The 20,138-nt window shown below is 43.6% G+C and overlaps 1 protein-coding gene across 1 annotated transcript in view; it reads left to right on the forward strand.

Moving 5' to 3' along the window:
- Window positions 1-1,876: 1,876 nt before the first annotated feature.
- The window catches only part of HACD3 (3-hydroxyacyl-CoA dehydratase 3), a 48,290-nt gene continuing 30,028 nt past the window's right edge, over window positions 1,877-20,138 (forward strand). Inside the window, exon 1 of the mRNA XM_008016225.3 lies at window positions 1,877-2,167. Coding sequence (XP_008014416.1) covers window positions 2,081-2,167 — 87 coding nt within the window. The 5' untranslated portion in view covers window positions 1,877-2,080. The remainder of the gene's footprint in view (window positions 2,168-20,138) is intronic.

Below are 20,138 nucleotides of genomic sequence, written 5' to 3' on the forward strand. Positions count from 1 at the left end.
GCACGTCAGTGAAGCAAACAAAGACTTCTCTAATGCACCCTCTGCCTTTCCAGATTCAGGGCGACCTCGCTCCTCTATGCCTTTAATCCCTAGCAGCAGAACCTCCCATATCCCTCTCTCTTTTTTAAGACAGGGCCTCACACTGTCGCCCAAGCTGGAGTGCAGTGGCGCGATCTCGCCTCCTAGGCTTAAGTAATCCTCCCACCCCAGCCTCCCGAGTAGCTCGGAACACAGGGTGGCGCCAACCACGACCTGCTAACTTTTGTATTTTCGTTAGGGACGGGGTATTGCCACTTTCCCCAGGCTGGTCTCGAACTCCTGGGCTTCAGCGATCCTCCTGCCTCGTCCTCCCAAATTGCTGGGATTACACGCGTGAGGCACCGCACCTAGTCCACATCTTTTCACCTGTGAACGAAGCAAGCACCCTGTGCTTCCACGGCCTACCTGGTTCTTACTCGGTCAAATTCCTACTCACATTTCACCATCCCGTTCTCAAGGGTTGGCTCTCTCAAATGTCTAACGATGGTTCCCATGGCCCTCAGTTCCTATGATCATAAACTCTTTGTGAGCTCAGCACATTCATTATATGAAAACTCTATATTTCATACTGCCCGCTCCTGAGATAAATGTTTCTGGAGAGCTACCAGAATTTGTTTTCAACGTTGGATCCCTCTGCTAAATAAATGGGTGCTAACAGAATCACTTTGCTAAATAAATGGGAGCTAACAGGATTGAATATGAGTTCCATTTTTGTCCCAGAATTCTAGTTTTCATACAAATATTTCTTCCCATTAAATTCTTCCCTGCAGAAGAACTTGGGGATGAAAGCCGATACAGACAAGACAGTTTAAGTAAGACATAAATGAGTGTTGTCTCTAGTTTGAGTTTCCAATTTTTTAGAGACAGCCTCCTGCACTGTCCAATAGAATAGCCACCAATAATATGGATATTTAAGTTTAAATTAGAAGTGAATAAAATTGACCGGGCGCGGTGGCTCACGCCTGTAATCTCAGCACTTTGGAAGGCCAAGGCGGGCAGATCACCTGAGGTCGGGAGTTCCAGGCCAGCCTGACCAACATGGAGAAACCCTGTCTCTACTAAAAATACAAAATTAGCCGGGGGCTGTTACGCATGCCTGTAATCCCAGCTACTCGGGAGGCTGAGGCAGGAGAATTGCTTGAACCCGGGAGGCAGAGGTTGCGGTGAGCCGAGATGGCGCCATTGCACTCCAGCCTGGGCAACAAAAGCGAAACTCCGTTTCAAAAGAAAAGAAAGAAAAGAAGAAAAGAAAAGAAAAGAAAAAGAACAGAAGTGAATCAAATTGAAAATTCAGTTATTCAGGTCAAGTACTCAAAAGCTTCATGTGGCTAGCGGCTACCGTATTAAAGAGCACAATGCGCAATATTTCCATCATCACCTACAGTTTTACTGGGCAGCGCTGCCCTGGTCTTTATTTTCCCTTCTTGGAACGCTCTTCCACGCTGCTCTCACACCATGTCCCCTATCACCATTATCATCCTTATTTCATCTGTAATTACTTGCATCTTTTAATAGGCAGGGAGTTCTAAGACAGAAGGGGCTGTGTCTCACTTCTGTTGTTTCAGTGTTTAGTTTTGAAACCCAGGCACACAGTAGGCACTCAGTAAACAGAATGCAAGGGACCTTCCAGAGACATCAGTCCCAAACCCTTTCCCATGCTCATCGGTCCCCTATGAGTCTCCAGCCTTCTTTATTTTAAAGCATCTCCCTGAAGACGAGTGGGGAGAGCGTACCATCCGCTGATTCCAATTCCCTAGGCGGCCACGACGAGCTGTGGCGTCTCTGTGCCCAGGCCTGCCCCATCCCGCCTGCGCCCCGCCCCCTCTCGGCTCGCGCCAAGGCCCACTGCTGGCGCCGCCGCCATCCCGGCGCGTCACTGCGCAAGCGCGGCCCGCGAGCGTGGGGTGTCTCAAGGTGCCGGGTTGCAGGCGCTCAGGAGCGCTGGGGTTTCAGGCCTGCTTTCGGCCCGCGCCAGCAGAGCACTACCTGAGGCAGCGAGGCGCAGCGAGCCGAGCCTCCCCGCGCCCTGGGCAGTGTGGCCATGGAGAATCAGGTGTTGACGCCGCATGTCTACTGGGCTCAGCGACACCGCGAGCTGTATCTGCGCGTGGAGCTGAGTGACGTACAGGTAAAGGCCGGGTCGGGCGGCGGGAAGCGCGAGGGATCGCAGCTCCGGGTACCCGCCAGGACCCCTGCCCCCTTTGTCAGTGTGCGCGCGGAGAGCCTGCAGTGCGCCAAGAAGGTCCGCGACGCGGTGCGCTCACGGCGTGCTGGCGCTTGTCGAGGCTCACCCGCAGATCCTGGGCCGGGGGCACAACCCCCCCAGGGCTGCAGGAACCTTCGGGTCCTCAGAGAGCTCGGACTGGGCCTCTCAGGCTACCCCGGGCCTCTTCTTTGTTCGCAGTCGGCGGCCTTCATGGATCCCAAGCCCGGCCCTGGCTGCCTGGCCGTCGGGGTTCGAGTTGGCTGGGGCCCTTCGAGATGTGGGATGAGCTCATTGGGTTAGGGGTGCAGTTGTGACAGCGCCTTGCTGGGCCGTGGCTGGCCTAAGAGGTCCAGCCAGGCCCCTCGGACGTTACCGAGGCAGGGCGCTGCAGGGGGTGGGGGAGGGGAGGGATGGGGGGCCACACCCACCTCACAACCGTTCAGTGATGGAAATCATTCTCATTACTTTTAATTTTAAAATTCACAAGAGCTGGAGGAAGTGATTTCCCCCTCTGTTCTGAAGGCTGTGAGCTCAGGTTTGCTGAGTTGCACAGAGAACTTAAAAATTTCTTAAGTTACATTAAGCATTTCTGTTCGAGATCCTTGGCCCTTTATATAAGCAAGCTGAAGGCACCTAATAGCGGAGACTCAAGGACCTGTGTATCCTCATGTCTCTGTCCAAACTAAAGATTCCAGGCTTTGAGAAACTGGAATTTTCATTCTGGAGGGTTCTTTCTTTTTCTTTTTTTTTGAGACGGAGTTTCGCTCTTGTCGCCCAGGCTGGAGTGCAGTGGCACGATCTCAGCTCATGCAACCTCTGCCTCCCGGGTTCAAACGATTCTCCTGCCTCAGCCTCCCGAGTAGCTGGGATTACAGGCGCGTGCCACCACGCCCGGCAAATTTTTGCATTTTTAGTAGTGACAGGGGTTCACCATGTTGGCCAGGCTGGTCTCGAACTCCTGAACTTAGGTGATCCACCCGCCTCGGCCTCCCAAAGTGCTGAGATTACAGGCATGAGCCACCGCACCCAGCCTCTGGAAGGTTCTTTCTACAGTCATCCTTACTGGAAACTTCTCCTTAATATCTATGGCACTTTGTAACCTCTTTCACTCCGTTTAACTCTCTCTGCTTCTGAATCAGGCATCTGGCTGGATCACCCATGGATCCGGTAAAATGTAGGTGCTTTCTGAGTGTCGACTTGAATTTGTTGAATTTAATATAATCTTTGCTTCTGGAATATAAACCGTTTTCCTGTTGAAAGATGAAGACAGTAGTGACCAGAATGCCATTAAATAGGCTATGACATTGCATGGTGTGTCGTTTAATGTGTTCATCCAGACTGAGATTATACTTTTGGGTCAGAGTATGAATAAATGTTCTGTGCTGTCTCCCTCTACTGCTCCAGGGTGGTTTACTAGAATAGGAAAAAACAAACAAAATCTTTTGTAGATGGGGCTCAAAGTCCTGGTCTAGAGAGGGTTCTTCCAGCCGTCAATAAAAAAGTACAGAACAGGCTGGGCGCTGTGGCTCACGCCTGCAATCCCAGCACTTTCGGAAGCCAAGGCAGGTGGATCACCTGAGGTCGGGAGTTCGAGACCAGCCTGACCAACATGGAGAAACCCATCTCTACTAAAAATGCAAAATTAGCTGGGCATGGTGGTGCATGCCTGTAATTCACTGTGTTGGCTACTTGGGAGGCTGAGGCAGGAGAATCGCTTGAACTGGGGAGGTGGAGGTTGCGGTGAGCCAAGATGGTGCCATTGCACTCCAGCCTGGGCAGCAAGAGCGAAACTCCATCTCAAAAAAAAAAAAAAAAAAAAAAAAGTAACCATCTAAAACATTTTGGGGAAAAATAAATAATTTTTCTCCCTTATTAAGGTTTTGTTTTCTCTGGGGTTTCACATCTGTAGTTTTGAGGCACCCATATTTCAACTACCATTAGTTTAAAAGCACCATGTTACACTCATAAAAGAGTGTTTACATGTGTTAGCAATCCTCTAATACATGTAAGGTAGTACAGATTTACAAAGATGAGTCAGACCCAGTTTTTCAAGGGCATACTATCTAGAAGGAGGCATATCATATACAAACAAAAAGTTTTGTGTAGGAGTATGTTTATTGGTAGAATTGGAGTTGGATATTGGACCAGGTATCTGGTGTTAAAGGAATTTGTTACCTTTCTTTAATTTAGTTAGTGGTGGGCCAGGCGCGGTGGCTCAAGCCTGTAATCCCAGCACTTTGGGAGGCCGAGATGGGCGGATCACCTGAGGTCGGGAGATCAAGACCATCCTGGCTAACATGGTGAAACCCCGTCTCTACTAAAAAAAAATACAAAAATCTAGCCGGGCGAGGTGGCGGGTGCCTGTAGTCCCAGCTCTTCGGGAGGCTGAGGCAGGAGAATGGCATAAACCTGGGAGGCGGAGCTTGCAGTGAGCTGAGATCCGGCTACTGCACTCCAGCCTGGGCGACAGAGCGAGACTCTGTCTCAGAAAAAAAAAAAATTTAGTTAGTGGTGACTTCCAGAAATGCGATTTATTTTTGTCAAACTAAGACTGGGAGAATGTTCCAGAAAGAGAAAGGCATAGACTTTTAGACACTTGTAATGTCTGACTTAAACCGTGTCAATGCCCAAAGGCCACCAATAACATACCGGTAGTTAAACAAGTTGGGTTTATTACTCATTGCATCAAGAGAGAGCATACTCCATGGGGAACCCTGGGGTGTTTCATTAGGAGGGTGTTAGAACTGATTATAGGATTTGGGTGTTGGTGATTAGGGAAGGGGAGGGTTAAGGAGGTTGGGTTTTACTTTAGAGAAGATCCTGTAAGAAAATATGGGAGTTTTGTAGTTGGGTATGTGAATAAATCTTATCTATAGGGCAGGGAGACTAGTATAAGAACAAAACTGTAATTGCTATAGGAGTAGCAGTCACTCAATTTGGCCAGAGGGTATTTGGGATTTCATGGGTGGCATAGCCACTATGTATTTCTCTGTGCTTATAACAAAGTTGTGAAATGGCCTCTGTCTCATTTTAGGAAGATTTCAGAGTAACCTTATCTGAGGTTGATATTCTGTGAGATTGTTTTTGTCCCATAGGAGAATAACATGGCCTGGCTGTGAGTGCTATGCCTGCTTCTGAGTGTCAGGGGTCGCCTTTTTTTTTTTTTTTTTTTTTTGTCTTTCTCAACTGATTGCTCTATGCAGAGCCTGTTGAAATCAGTGGTTATACATGTGCTGATTTGTTATTAAAAAAAAGAAAAGAAACCAGTGGTTCTGGCTCTGGATGAAGCGCTTCATTTATTTGTTAAGTAAAAATCGTTTATGGAGTACCTACTCTTGTCTATCATTAAGCTAGGTGTGGGGTTCTTGGACAGCACTTTAACACTCCCTGCTTTCTGTAGCATGTCCCACAGCTTATGTGTAAATGTGAGTTTTAAAGTGTTAAGTTCCAGTTTGGAGGCATTGGCTCTGTCTCCCTCCGTCCTGACACAGAGAACTGTCTAGCTGTCACATCTCTATTCTGTCTTTGGAACTGCAGGGCTAATGACTATGAGAGAACACGGCTGATGTGAGGAGAAATGGTGGACAATAAAGACTTCAGCAGTGGCATTGTCTGTGCTTGAGGTGAATAGTAGCAAAGAGGCCAGCTAAGGCAGTGTTACTTTCAAAATCGAATTTACTTTCATCATGAGCATAATGAACGTGTTTGTCCTGAAAAACATAGTTGTTAAAGCACCGGTTTATTTACAAGGTGCTTGTTTTGGGTGTTGTGAACAGAGAACAGAGTGTAGCTGTGTTTGAGAGCTGTTTGAAATATATTGTTCCTATCCTTACCTAACAGAGTCTGGTGGAAAGAGTGCTAACTGAACACATGAGATTGGGTCCTTGTTCTTACACTTACGCTCTGGTGACCATGATTCACTTAACCTTTATGAACCTGCGGCTCTTCATCCAGACGGATATGAACAGTAGTGCCTAACTCATAGGACTATTTTGAGATTTGAATTGGAAAATGGATTTGAAAGTGCTTTGCAAATTCTAGTGTGCAGTTCAAGTGAGTGATTATGATGATTGTGATATTAAACCTTAGATGAGAGGGATGGACACAGAGCAATGGAAGAATAGAGCCTATTAGTAGACCTTTTCATATATGAAAAGTTAAGGTATGACAAGAGGTGCTCTTACAAATTAATGAGGAGAGAATGACCCATTCAGGAAATTGTACTGGGACAACTGGTAATCCAAATGGCAAAAAGAAAATAAGGTCCTGCCTTATGCCATACACAAAAATCAGTTTCAGGTGGATTAATGACCTAAATGTATAAAGCAAAACTACTAAAAAGAAATATAGGAGACTGTAATATTGGAAAGTGGGAGAATGTGCTAAGCAAGATGCAAACCCTAAAGACAAATATTGACACATTTAAGACAAACTTGAAGAAGACATTTGCAGTGCATATCACTGAGAGATGACTAATACCATGAATATTTAAAGAACACCTACAGACCAATAAGCAAAAGACATATTACCCAAAAGAAAAAGGGGCAGATAATATAAACATTTCAGAGTAAAAGGAAACAAGAATGACCAGTAAGTCTGAAAAGATGCTGAATTGCAATTATGATCAGGCACATGTACAGGCATACCTTGTTTTATTGTGCTTTGCTTTATTGTGCTTTGCAGATAATGCGGGTTTGACAAACTGAAGGTTGTGGCAACAAAGTCTGTTGGTGTCATTTTTCCAACAGCATGTGTTCACTTAGTGTCTCTGTGTTGTATTTTGTTAATTCTTGGAATAGTTCAGATTTTTTCATTATTATTATATCTGTTCTGGTGATCTGTGATCAGTGATCTTTGAAGTTACTTTTTTTTTTTTTTGAGACAGAGTCTCACTCTGTTGCTCAGATTGGAGTGCAGCAATGTGATCATAGCTCACTGTAGCCTTGAACTCCTGGGCTTGAGCAGTCCTCCTGGCTCAGCCTCCCGAGTAGGACTACAGGTACCTGCCTAGCTAATTTTTAATTTTTAAAATTTTTTTAGAGGTGGGGTCTCATTATGTTGGCCAGGCTGGTCTTAAACTCCTGGACTCAAGCAATCCTCTTGCCTTGGCCTCCCAGATCCCTGAGATTACAGGCTTGAACCACTGTGCCTAGCCTTGATGTTACTATTGTGATTGTTTATTAAATTAATTAATTAATTAATTAATTAATTTAGTTTTGAGACAGGGTCTCACTCTGTCACCCAGGCTGGAGTGCAGTGGTGTGATCTTGGCCCACCGCAACCTCCACCTCCCAGCCTCAAATGTTCCTTCCACCTCAGCTTCCCGAGTAGCTGGAACTGCAGGCGTGTGCCACTGTGCCCAGCTAGTTTTTGTATTTTTTGTAGAGACAAGGTTTTGCCATGTTGTCCAGGCTGGTCTCGAGCTCCTAAGCTCAAGTGGTCTGCCACCTCGGCCTCCCAAAGTGCTGGAATTACAGATGTGAGCCACTGTGCCCAGCCACTATTGTGATTGTTTTGTGGCAAAATGAAATACACCTATATAAGATGGTGAACTTAATCGATAAATGTGTGTGTTCTGACTGCTCTCACTGGCCATTCCTCTATCTCTCTCCCTCTCCTTGGGCCTCTGTCCTCTGAGACACAACAATATTGAAATTAGGCCAGTTAATAACCCTACAGTGGGGCCGGGTGTGATGGCTCATGCCTGTAATCCCAGCACCTTGGGAGGCTGTGGTGGGGGGATCACTTGAGGTCAGGAGACCAGCCTGACTAACATGGTGAAACCCCGTCTCTCCTAAAAAAATACAAAAATTAGCCAGGTGTGGTGGTGGGTGCCTGTAATCCTAACTACTCAGGAGGCTAAGGCAGGAGAATCACTTGAACCTGGGAGGCTGAAGTTGCAGTGAGCCAAGATCACGCCACTGCACTCCAGTGGCAGAGTGAGACTGTGTCAAAAACAAAACAAAAAAGCCATACAATGGCTTCTAAGTGTTAAAATGAAGAGTTGCACATGTCTCACTTTAAATCAAAAGCTGTAAATCATTAAGCTTAGTGAGGAAAGCATGTCAAAACTGAGACAGGCTGAAAGCTAGGCCTCTTGCACCAAACAGCCAAGTTGTGAATGCAAAGAAACAGTTTTTGAAGGAAATTAAAAGTGCTACTCCAGTGAACACACAAATGATAAGAAAGCAAAATAGTTATATTGATGATATGGAGAAAGTTTGGTCTGGATAGAATATAATTCAGCCATGACATTCTCTCTCTTTTTTTTTTTTTTTTTTTTTTGAGACGGAGTCTCGCTCAGTTGCCTAGGCTGGAGTGCGGTGGCACGATCTTGGCTCACTGGAAGCTCCACCTCCCGGGTTCACGCCATTCTCCTGCCTCAGCCTTGTGAGTAGCTGGGACTACAGGTGCCCGCTACTACACCCAGCTAATTTTTTTGTATTTTTAGTAGAGATGGGGTTTCACCGTGTTAGCCAGGATGGTCTCGATTTCCTCACCTCGTGATCCACCTGTCTCGGCCTCCCAAAGTGCTGGGATTACAGGCGTGAGCCAGCGCACCCGGCCCATGACGTTCTCTTAAGCCAAAGCCTAATCCAGAACAAGGCCCCAACTCTTTCAATTCTATGAAGGCTGAGAGGTGAGGAAGCTGCCGAAGAGAAATTTGAAGCTAGCAGAAGTTGATTTATGAGGCTTAAGGAAAGGCTCCGTAACATAAAAGTCCAAAGTGAAGCTACAAGTGCTGATTGTAGAAACTGCAGCAAGTTATCCAGAAGATCTAACTAAGATCCTTGATGAAGGTGGCTACACTGAACAACAGATTTTCAATGTAACAGCCTTCTACTGAAGAAGATGCCATGGAGGACTTTCATAGAGAGGAGAAGTCAATGCCTGGCCTCAAAGCTTCAAAGGACAGTCTGACTCTTTTGTTAGGGGCTAATGCAGCTGGTGGCTTGAAGTTGAAGCCAGTTCCCCTTTACCATTCTGAAAATCCTAGGGCCCTTAAGAATTATGTTAAATCAGCCAGGCGTGGTGGCTCATGCCTGTAATCCCAGCACTTTGGGAGACCAAGGTGGGTGGATCACCTGAGGTCAAGAGTTCAAGACCAGGCTGACCAACATGGTGAAACCCCATCTCTACTAAAAAATACAAAAAATTAGCTGGGCATGGTGGTGGGCGCCTTTAATCCCAGCTACTTGGGAGGCTGAGACAGGAGAATCGCTTGGATCTGGGAGGCAGAGGTTGCAGTGAGCCGAGATCACACCACTGTACTCCAGCCTGGGCAATGGAGCGAGACTCCATCTCAAAAAAAAAAAAAGGGTATTATGCTAAATCTACTCTGCCTATGCTCTGTAAGTGGAACAACGACTCCTGGATGATAGCACATTTGTTTACAGAATGGTTTACTGAATATTTTAAACCCACTGTTGAGGCCAACTTCTCAGAAAAAAAACATATGTATTCCTTTCAAAATACTACTGCTCATTGACAGTGCACCTAGTCCCACCTAAGAGTGCTGATGGAAATATCAAGGAGATGAATGTTGTTTTCATGCCTGCTAACATAACATTCCTTCTGCAGCCCATGGATCAAGAAGTAATTTTGACTGTCAGGTCTTATTCAGAAAATACTTTCCGTAAGGTTAAAACTGTCGTAGGTAGTGATGCTGTGATGGGTCTGGGCAAAGTCAATTGAAAACCTTCTGGAAAGGATTCACCATTCTAGATACCATTAAGAACATTTGTGATTCATAGGAAGAGGTCAAAATATAAAAATGAACAGGAGTTTGGAAGAAGTGGAATCCAACCCTCATGGATGATTTTGAGGGGTTAAAGACTTCAGTGGCGGTAGTAACTGCAGGTGTGGTGGAAATAGCAAGAGAACTAGACTTAGAAGTGGAGCCTCAAGGTGTGACTGAATGCAGCAATCTCATGATAAAACTTGAAGGGATGAGGAGTTACTTCTTATGGATGAGCAAAGAAAGTGATTTATTGAAATGGAATCTATTTCTGATGAAGATGCTCTGAACATTCTTGAAATGACAATGAAGGATTTATACTATTTCATAAACTTAGTTAATAAAGTAGTGGCAGGGTTGAGAGGATGTTCTGATTTTAAAAGAAGTTCTCTGGGTAAAACAGTATCAAAGAGCATTGCATGCTGCAAAGAAATCTTTAGTGAAAGGAAGACTCAATCAATGAGACAAACTTCATTGTTGTCCTCCTTTAAGAAATTGTCACAGCCACCCCAGCCTTCAGCAGTCACCACCTGGATCAGTCCACAGCCATCAACATTGAGGCAGGACCCGCCACTAGCAGAAAGATTACAACTCCCTGAAAGCTCACATGATCATTAGCATTTTTTAGCAATGAAATATTTTAAAGTTAAGGTATGTATACTGTTTTTTAGAATAATACTGCATACTTAATAGACTATAGTATAATATAAACATAACATTTATATGTACCGAGAAACCAAAAAATTTGTGTGACTCACTTTATTGTGATATTAGCTTTATTGTGGTGGTCTGGAACAAAACCTACAATAGCTCCAAGGTGTGCCTGTAAATTAAAATGATAGGATACTGTTTCTCACATTAGAGTGGGAAAAATGAAAAAGCCTGACATGACTAAGTGTTTGTGAGAATGTTCAGCGACAGGACATTTTTTTTTTTGAGACGGAGTCTCACCCTGTTGCCCAGGCTGGAGTGCAGTGGGGAGATCTCGGCTCACTGCAGTCTCTACCTCCCGGGCTCAAGTGATTCTCCCGCCTCAGTCTCCCAGGTAGCTGGGACTACCGGCGCCCGCCATCACGCCCTGCTAATTTTTGTATTTTTAGTAGAGACGGGTGTTGGCCATGCTGGTCTTGAACTTCTGACCTCAAGTAATCTGCCTGCCTTGGCCTCCCGAAGTGCTAGGATTGCAGATGTGAGCCACCGTGCCCGGCCGGACATTTTTTTTTTTTTTTTTTTTCTTTTTTTTGAGATGGAGTCTCGCTGTGTCTCCCAGCCTGGAGTGCAGTGGCGAGATCTCGGCTCACTGCAAGCTCCGCCTCCCGGGTTCACGCCATTCTCCTGCCTCAGCCTCCCGAGTAGCTGGGACTGCAGGCACCCGCCACCACGCCCGGCTAATGTTTTTGTATTTTTGGTAGAGACGGGATTTCACCGTGTTAGCCAGGATGGTCTCGATTTCCTGACCTCGTGATCCGCCCACCTCAGCCTCCCAAAGTGCTGGGATTACAGGCGTGAGCCACCGCGCCCGGCCGGACATTTTTTTATACAGTTGATGGAAGCACTAATCGGCACAACTGATTTGGAGAACAGTTCCGCACCATGTTGTCAAGCTGAAGTTGTACGTCTTTATGACTTGGAAGTTTTGGTTTTTTTAGAGAAGCTCTTACACATATGCAGGTGGAGGTAGAATGTTCATTGCAGCAAAAAATTGAAAGCAGCCTCAATTTTTGTCAGCTGGAAAATGGATAAATTGTGGTATATTTATACAATGGCACACTGTACAACAGCTACAATGAACGAAACAGACCCATCTTTATGGAATTAAAGCTTAGAAATATAATATCAAATAAGCAAGTTGAAGAATGATACAGGCAGTATGAAATTATTTATGTGACATGTAAAATCATACTGTATGTTGTGAATGCCCAACATGTTGTAAGTGAATAAAGAAATACAGTGGAAATGACGAACTCCAATGCTGGAATAGTGGTTACCTGCGAAGTTGGGGCATGTTTGAGGGAGAGAGGGCATTGAGATTGAGAAATTTTATAATGTATCTGTGTCTGTTTTATTTCTTTTTTAAAAAATTGAGGCAAATAAAACAAAATGCTAATGGATGTTAGGTATAGTGGTGTTTGCTATATTTTTCTGTTTGTCTGATTGCTTGAAATATTTCATAATAGAAATCAGTAAGTCTAAGTTGTTTATTACCACAGTACAAAAGTACTTATAAAGCAGTAAGTTAAATAATCTTGTGACTGTTGACCGCTCCAGGCATAGTGCTAAGTACTAGATATTCAGTAGTGAGCAACACATATAAAGGCACTACCTTCAGATGGAGGGAGACAGGCAATAGATATGTTAATAAATAATTACCTAGATAAAGTGCTATGAGGGAAATAAAGAGGGTGATGAAATAGAGAATAATTGGTAAAGTCTATTTTAAATAGAGTGGTCAGGGAAGCTTCCTTGAGGAGGTGATATTCTAGCTGGGTGAAACTTGAAAGATAAAACAAATTGTGCAGAAAGCTGGGGGAAGAACATTCCAACAAGTCCACAGACTTAGAGGCAGGCAAAGGCTTAGTGGGGTTCCAGGAGCAGAAAGGATATTAGTATGTTTGGAGCATAGTGAGGAATAAGTTAGAGGGAGACGAGGATAGAAGGGTTTGCAAGATGTAGGTCATGTAGAGCCTTGTTGCCATGGTAAGGAGCTTGGGTTTTATTGTAAGAGCAATGGGAAACTATTAAAGAGTTTTAAGCAGAGAAGTGACTTTGTAGGATTTGTGTTTCAAAAAAGATTATTCTGGCTTCTATGTGGATTATAAAGGGGCAAAGTGAACTCTAGAAAACCATTTAGGGAGGCTGTTATAGTAGTATGGGTGAGAGATGAGGTGGCTCAGTTTAGGGTTGTGGAGGTGGAGAGCCGTGGACACATTTGAGATATATCTGAAGAGAACCTTGAGGCCTTGATGGACTTGTTGGAGAGGAAGAGAAAAGAATTAATGACTAGTCTTAGGATTTTGATTTAAGCACAGAGTAGATGACAGTACAGTTTACTGAAATGATTAAGACTGCAGAAGAGGTTTAGGGGCCAAAATCAAGAATCCCCTTTTGAACATACTGGTTTGAGAGTCTTGTTTTAAACAATTTCCATGTGAAAATGTGAACTAGTGATATAACTATACAAATACAGAGTTCAGGGCAGTAGTCTGGGGAAAATAGAATTTTATGATATCTTAGACTTAATTGATTGCAAAATCCACCACTGTTTTATTTTTTTCCCTCATGATAATGAGGGGAAAAATGCTGCTGATTATACTATAATACAAGCTTTCTTATTACTTTGAGCATTTTAAATTTATTGAAAGAGCTCTCTGAGAGTTTATTTAAACTGTCAATGCTGTTCAGCCAAAGATCACCAAAACACACCTTGTAGTTAAATAAGGTGGGTTTATTGCTTGTTCCAGTGAGGGAAAACACACACTGTAGGGAAATATGTGGTATCTCAGTAAGAGGGTGTTAAAAAAGACCTTGTTATATGGGATTCGGGCTTTGGTTGGGTAATGGTGGGGGTGTCTAAGGAAGTGCGGTCTGCTATAGATTGGATGTTGACAGAAAGCAGGGACAGTTCTATGATTTGGTATTTTGTGGTTGGCATAGTGACCTGTCATTAGACAAATTTATGCAATGGTCTTGTTTTGTTTCATTTTACCGTGGTCTTATAGTAACCTCAAGTTGGTTAGTATTCTTTGAAATTGTCTATGTCCCCAAAAGGGGGAATTAGAAGACAATACCAACCGATACATACACCCAGTTGAGTGTTATACAGCTATAACAAGAAAGAGTAAGATCTTTATGAACTCTCAAGGATTTATTTAGATGAAAAAAAAAGCAAGATGTATAAGAATGTATATTGTATGCTACTTTTTGTATAGAAAGGAGGGAAAGTAAGAATATCTGTTTTGGCTGGGTGCGGTGGCTCCCGCCTGTAATCCCAGCACTTTGGGAGGCCCAGGTGAGTGGACCACAAGGTCAAGAGAATGAAACCATCCTGACCAACATGGTGAAACCCTGTCTCTACTAAAAATACAAAAATTAGCGGGGTATGGTGATTCGCGCCTGTAGTCCCAGCTACTCGGGAGGCTGAGGCAGGAGAATTGCTTGAACCCAGGAGGCAGAGGTTGCAGTGAGCCGAGATCATACCACTGCACTCCAGCCTGGGGACAGAGACTCCATCTCAAAAACAAAACAAAAAAAAGGCCAGGCGCGGTGGCTCAAGCCTGTAATCCCAGCACTTTGGGAGGCCGAGACGGGCGGATCACAAGGTCAGGAGATCGAGACCATCCTGGCTAACACGGTGAAACCCCATCTCTACAAAAAAATACAAAAAACTGGCTGGTCAAGGTGGCGGGTGCCTGTAGTCCCAGCTACTCAGGAGGCTGAGGCAGGAGAATGGCGTAAACCCAGGAGGCGGAGCTTGCAGTGAGCTGAGATCCGGCCACTGTACCCCAGCCTGGGCGACAGAGCGAATTGTTTTGTATGTTTGTTTGAGACAGGGTCTCACTCTGTCACCCAGGCTGGAGTGCAGTGGTGTGATCCTGGCTCACTGCAGTGTCCACATTCCAGGCGCAAGTGATCCTCCTACCTCAGTCTCCCAAGTAGCTGGGACTATAGGCACATGCCACCATGCCAGGCTAATTTTTGTATTTTTTGTAGAGACAGGGTTTCACCATATTGCCCAGGCTGGTTTCAAACTCTTGAGCTCAAGCGATCTACCTGCCTTGGTCTCCCAAAGTGCTGGGATTACAGGCATAAGTCACTGCGCTTGGATGAAAACAGGAATATCTAAATATATTTGTGAATTTTTGCAAAACACGCATATACAGAGAATAGATAAACCAGAAATGAATGAAATGGTTACCAGTATGTGGGGAATAGGAATGTGGTAGAGGAGGATGGGTTTGGGAGCAAGACTTCTGAGGAAATCATTTCATAAAGTTTGAATTTTGAACAATGGGAATGTTTTACATATTCAAAGATAAAATTGTATTAAAAAAAAAAAAAAAGGAGGCCGGGCCTGGTGGCTCACGCCTGTAATCCCAGCAGTTTGGGAGGCTGAGGTGGGCAGACCACGAGGTCAAGAGATCGAGACCATCCTGGCCAACATGGGGAAACCGTGTCTCTACTACAAATACAGAAATTAGCTGGGCGCAGTGGCACATGCCTGTAATCCCAGCTACTCAGGAGGCTGAGGCAGGAGAATCGCTTGAACCTGGGAGGCAGAGGTTGCAGTAAGCCGAGATCGCGCCACAGTGACACTCTGTCTCAAAAAAAAAAAAAAAGTAAAAAGCAAATTAAATAAACAGAACCAAAAGGACCTAACTGTATATCAAATTGATGACAAAATCTTACAGATAAATTAATCAATACAAATAATATTTGAACATAGTACTGTGGTTCTTTAGTAGATTATGTCCTTTTTAAAAGTCAGCCTTCCCCCCTTTAACTGGAATATATTTTAAGGACAAAAAGAACTGCAATTAAATGTTACACTTAGAAGGGTTATTTTTCCCTTTCCTTTTTTTTAAAATTGAATATAAATTTTCTATCTTTTTTCTTATTTTCCACAAGGAAACTTCTGCAAGTAATTAGTAGGTTTACTGTTGGCAAAAAAAGTTGATATTCTAATTCTGAAACTTTTTTAGGATAAAACAAATATATAAATGTGCTAATGTTATTAGGAAGATTTTCACTGGAAGAGATATAAATCTTAAATAACAAGGTAAGGAGAAGCCTTGTAATAGCTTGACTTGGAAACTTCACTATGACATCATCATTTTAAAAATTCCTAGCTAGCCCACTGAAAGATGAACATTAACTATACCTCAGTGTACCTAGATCATGGCTTCTACATTACCATTTCCAACTGAAGGAACTATGCCTCCTTGAAGAAATGGCCAATTATTTCAAATCTGTGCCAGAGAAAGAACAATATCCTCAAAGAGTACACGGTCATGTCAGAATCATATAGGATTTGGTTTGAAGGGGTTTCTACTGGCCAAGTTGGTGACAATTTGAACATCAGAAAGAGTAATAATGGTAATGGAATTTGGCTGAGCAGATCACAAAAGAAAATCCATGCGTCTATCAGGTGCAGTGGCTCATGCCTGTAATCCCAGCACTTTGGGAGGCCGAGGTGGGCGGATCACGAGGTCAGGAGATGGAGACCATCCTGGCTAACATGGTGAAACCCCATCTCTACTACAAAATACAAAAAATTACCTGGGTGTGGTGGCGGGCGCCTGTAGTCCCCGCTACTTGGGAGGCTGAGGCAGGAGAATGGCGTGAACCACCCGGGGGGTGGAGCTTGCAGTGAGCCGAGATTGCCGCCACTGCACTCTAGCCTGGGTGACAGAGCGATACTCCATCTCAAAAAAAAAAAAAAAAAAAAAAAAAGAAAATCCGTGAGTCCATAGCGATAGTAAAAAAGAAATGTAGACCAGAGAGGGTACAGGCTGGTGGTGGTTGCAAAGGCACCACGAGGGATCTAGAGCTATTCAGTATCTTGACTGTGACAGTAGGTAGATGAACCTATACATGAGATCAAATTGTGTAGAACTTAACACACAGACGCACATGCACATACCTGCAAGCGAATGCAAGTAAAACTGGGAAATCTGAATAACATAGGTGGGTTGTGTCAATGTCAGTATCCTGATTTTGATTTTATGCTATAGTTTTGTAAAATGCTACCATTGGGGGAAACTAGGCAAAGTGTATAAGGGATCTCTCAGTACTATTTCTTTTTTTAAAATTTTTATTTTTGTGGGTACACGGTAGGTGTATATATTTCTTTCTTAGAGCTACATGTGAATCTACTATTATCTCAATAAAAATTTCAATAAAAAAGAGAGAGAGAAGAGAAAAAGGGAAAACTCTTTTTTTTACAGAAGAATGCCAACTAGAAAATGAAAAATGAATGGTTGAATTGGAAAATTATAATTTTACCGGGCACGGTGGCTCATGCCTGTAATCCCAGCACTTTGGGAGACCGAGGCCAGCAGATCTCCTGAGGTTGGGAGTTTGAGACCAGTCTGACCAACATGGAGAAATTCCATCTCTACTAAAAATACAAAATTAGCCGGGCGTGGTTGCACATGTCTGTAATCCCAGCTACTCGGGAGGCTGAGGCAGGAGAACTGCTTGAACCTGGGAGGTAGAGGTTGCGGTGAGCTGAGATTGCACCATTGCACTCCAGCCTGGGCAACAAGGAAACTCTGTCTCAAAAAAAAATTGCATCAGGTAAGGATTAACAATAGTTGACCATACCATTGGATGAAAGAGTGTTGTGAGAGAATGGCAGATTACACTATTAGGTAACTTGCTAATTACAAAAGGGAACACTACAGTGGAAAGTTCTGGCAGTCACCTTCTCAATTTAATGACCAAATTTATCATCACCATCTAACATAAGGATGCCATATGTAACCATATCACCTATGAAATGTTTTTGCTAAAAATGGTTAATATGAAGGAATGGCCAGACAAATCCAGAATATGATACATTTTACCAGACAACTGGCATGGGTTAATAAATAAAAGTGTAAGTCTGTATTAAATAAAAATAGGCATGACAATCAAGAGGAGTATATGAACCTGGATTGGATCCTGGATTTTTAAAAATAGTGTAAATATAGTGGCTTCAGGATAACTGCATCAAGAGTGCCATCAAGACTCGCAGTTTATTTCCTCTTTCCCTGAATCTGGGCAGGCCCTCTGGCAACTTAGTGAATAGAATGCTGGAAAATGATGCTGTGACCAGTTCCAGGCTTGCTCTTTGTAAGAGGACTGCCAGCTTCCACTTCTTCTCTCTTGGAGCACTTGATCTTGAGACATTCCCTCTCGGAACTGAGCAGCCCTGCTGCGAGAGACCCAAGCCACATGGAATGGCCAAATACAGTTATTCTGGTCAGCAGTTTTAGCTGAACTCCCCAATGACAGCCAACAACAATTAGGAGCTAAGTGAGCGACCCATTTTGAGTATTCCAGCCCAATATACTATAGTCCCAGCCAACATCACGTGGAATAGGACTATATAGCTGAGCCCAGTCAACCTGTAGAATCACGTAAGATAATAGTTGTTTTAAGTCAAGTTTTGGAGTAGCTGGGTTGCATTACAGTAAATAACAGAAACAATTGAACATCTTTGAGACGATTCTTCATGTAGATTTTTTATTAGATAATATGGAGTTATTGTTCTTAGGTATTAGAAAGCTTTGATAATTATGCAAGATAATATAATTTCTTAGGAGAGGAAATATTTGGAGGTGAAATATGATGTCTGCAGCTCATTTGAAATAATTCAGCAAAAAAGTATGCATATAAAAAGCAAATATTGGGAGCTTTATATTTTGTAGAATGGTGGCTACCCCCACCCTAAAAAAAAAGCAAATATGACATTTAGCAATCAATTGGCAGAAGGTATATGAGTTTTCATTATACTATTTTTTCTTTTTTTACTTGAGACAGGGTCTTGCTCTGTCGCCCAGGCTGGAGTTCAGACTGGTCCCAAACTCCTGGCGTCAAGGGATCTGCCTGCTTTGGCCTTCCAAAGTGCCGGGATTGCAGGCGTGAGCAACAATGCCTGGCCTATTTTTAAAATTTTTTTGTAGATTTAAAAGTTTTCAAAGTAAAGCATTGGGGTGAAAAGGATCACATTAAAAATACACAGTGTTGGGGGTCCCCAGCAGCCACCAGTGTGCTCAGTGATTTGCTAAAAGGATTCGTGGGACTTAGTATATAATTGTACTCATGACTAAGGTTTGTCACAGCTGCAGAATACAGGACAGGATCAGCAAAGGAAAAAAAGCACGAGTGGAGTCTGGAGAAATCCATGTATAAACCTCTCTATCACTCTTCCTCCTGTGAGGGGGTATACTTGAGCACGCGCCACCAGCAACGAAAAATGCAGTGACTTACGTATAACATTTCTGCCCAGGGAAGCCCATTAGTGATTGAATACCCATGATTTTTTTTTTTTTTTTTTTTTTTTTCCGAGACGGATTCTCACTCTGTCACCGAGGCTGGAGTGCAGTGGCCCGATCTTGGCTCACTGCAACCTCTGCCTGCTGGGTTCAAGCGATTCTCCTGCCTCAGCCTCCTGAGTAGCTGGGATTACAGGCGCACGCCACCACGCCTGGCTAACTTTTGTATTTTAGGTAGAGATGGGATTTCACCATATTGGTCAGGCTGGTCTCAAACTCCTGACCTCATGATCCACCCACCTCAGCCTTTGGGATTACAGGCATGAGCCACTGTGCCCGGCCAAGTACCCATGATTTTTACTGGGGGCTTGTTACTTAGGTAACCTTGGCCTAACATGTACCAAAATTCCAGACTCCTAGAAGGAAAGTTGATATTCACCATAAATCATGTTGTTTGTAGGCACAGTTTAGGAACATTGAACCACCCTTATTAGTTAGGGGGTGGAGGAAGGCTGAGTTTCTCGATAGATGTCAGCCAAAGGCTGATCTTGGAAGCAGGCACTTTTAAAGACTGCAGCCTCAGGACTGCTATATTAACTCTTCTGCATACATACTAATCACACAGATGGGAAGATAAATACTAATGATTTGAATCAGAAAGGAAACTCTTGTCCAAAGAGTTAGATAGCAGATAGTTTATTGTGAACTCTTTGTAGTTCTGCCAGAGATTCTGAAAATGGGATGAATTGACTTCAGTTCACTAAACAATTATTGAGGCATTAGGTATATAGAGATGAATAAGATACAGTCCCTGCCATCAAAGAACTCAGGTCAAGAGGGGCAGTTAAACGATCAACAATGATTATGGAACAGTGTGGTAAGTATTATAGTAAAGGTGAATACAAAGTAGGAAGGAAGCTATTGATTCTGATGTTAGGGTGAGGAGGAGGGAAGAGGAATTAACATTTGACCCCAACTTTGAAAGAGAAGTAGTGTTCAACAGGCATGGAAACCTAGATGGGCACTCTAGTCAGAGGAAGAAAAGCAACCAGAATATGAATTCTTACTAGTTGCCAGGCTCTGTGTGTGCAATTATAATTTAATCCTTACAACAGACTTGTGATGTAAGTGATTTTATTGTTATTTTTAAAATGATGACTGGGCATGGTGCCTCATG

The sequence above is a fragment of the Chlorocebus sabaeus genome, chromosome 26 (genome assembly GCF_047675955.1).
Source record: "Chlorocebus sabaeus isolate Y175 chromosome 26, mChlSab1.0.hap1, whole genome shotgun sequence".
NCBI classification, from domain to species: Eukaryota; Metazoa; Chordata; class Mammalia; order Primates; family Cercopithecidae; genus Chlorocebus; species Chlorocebus sabaeus.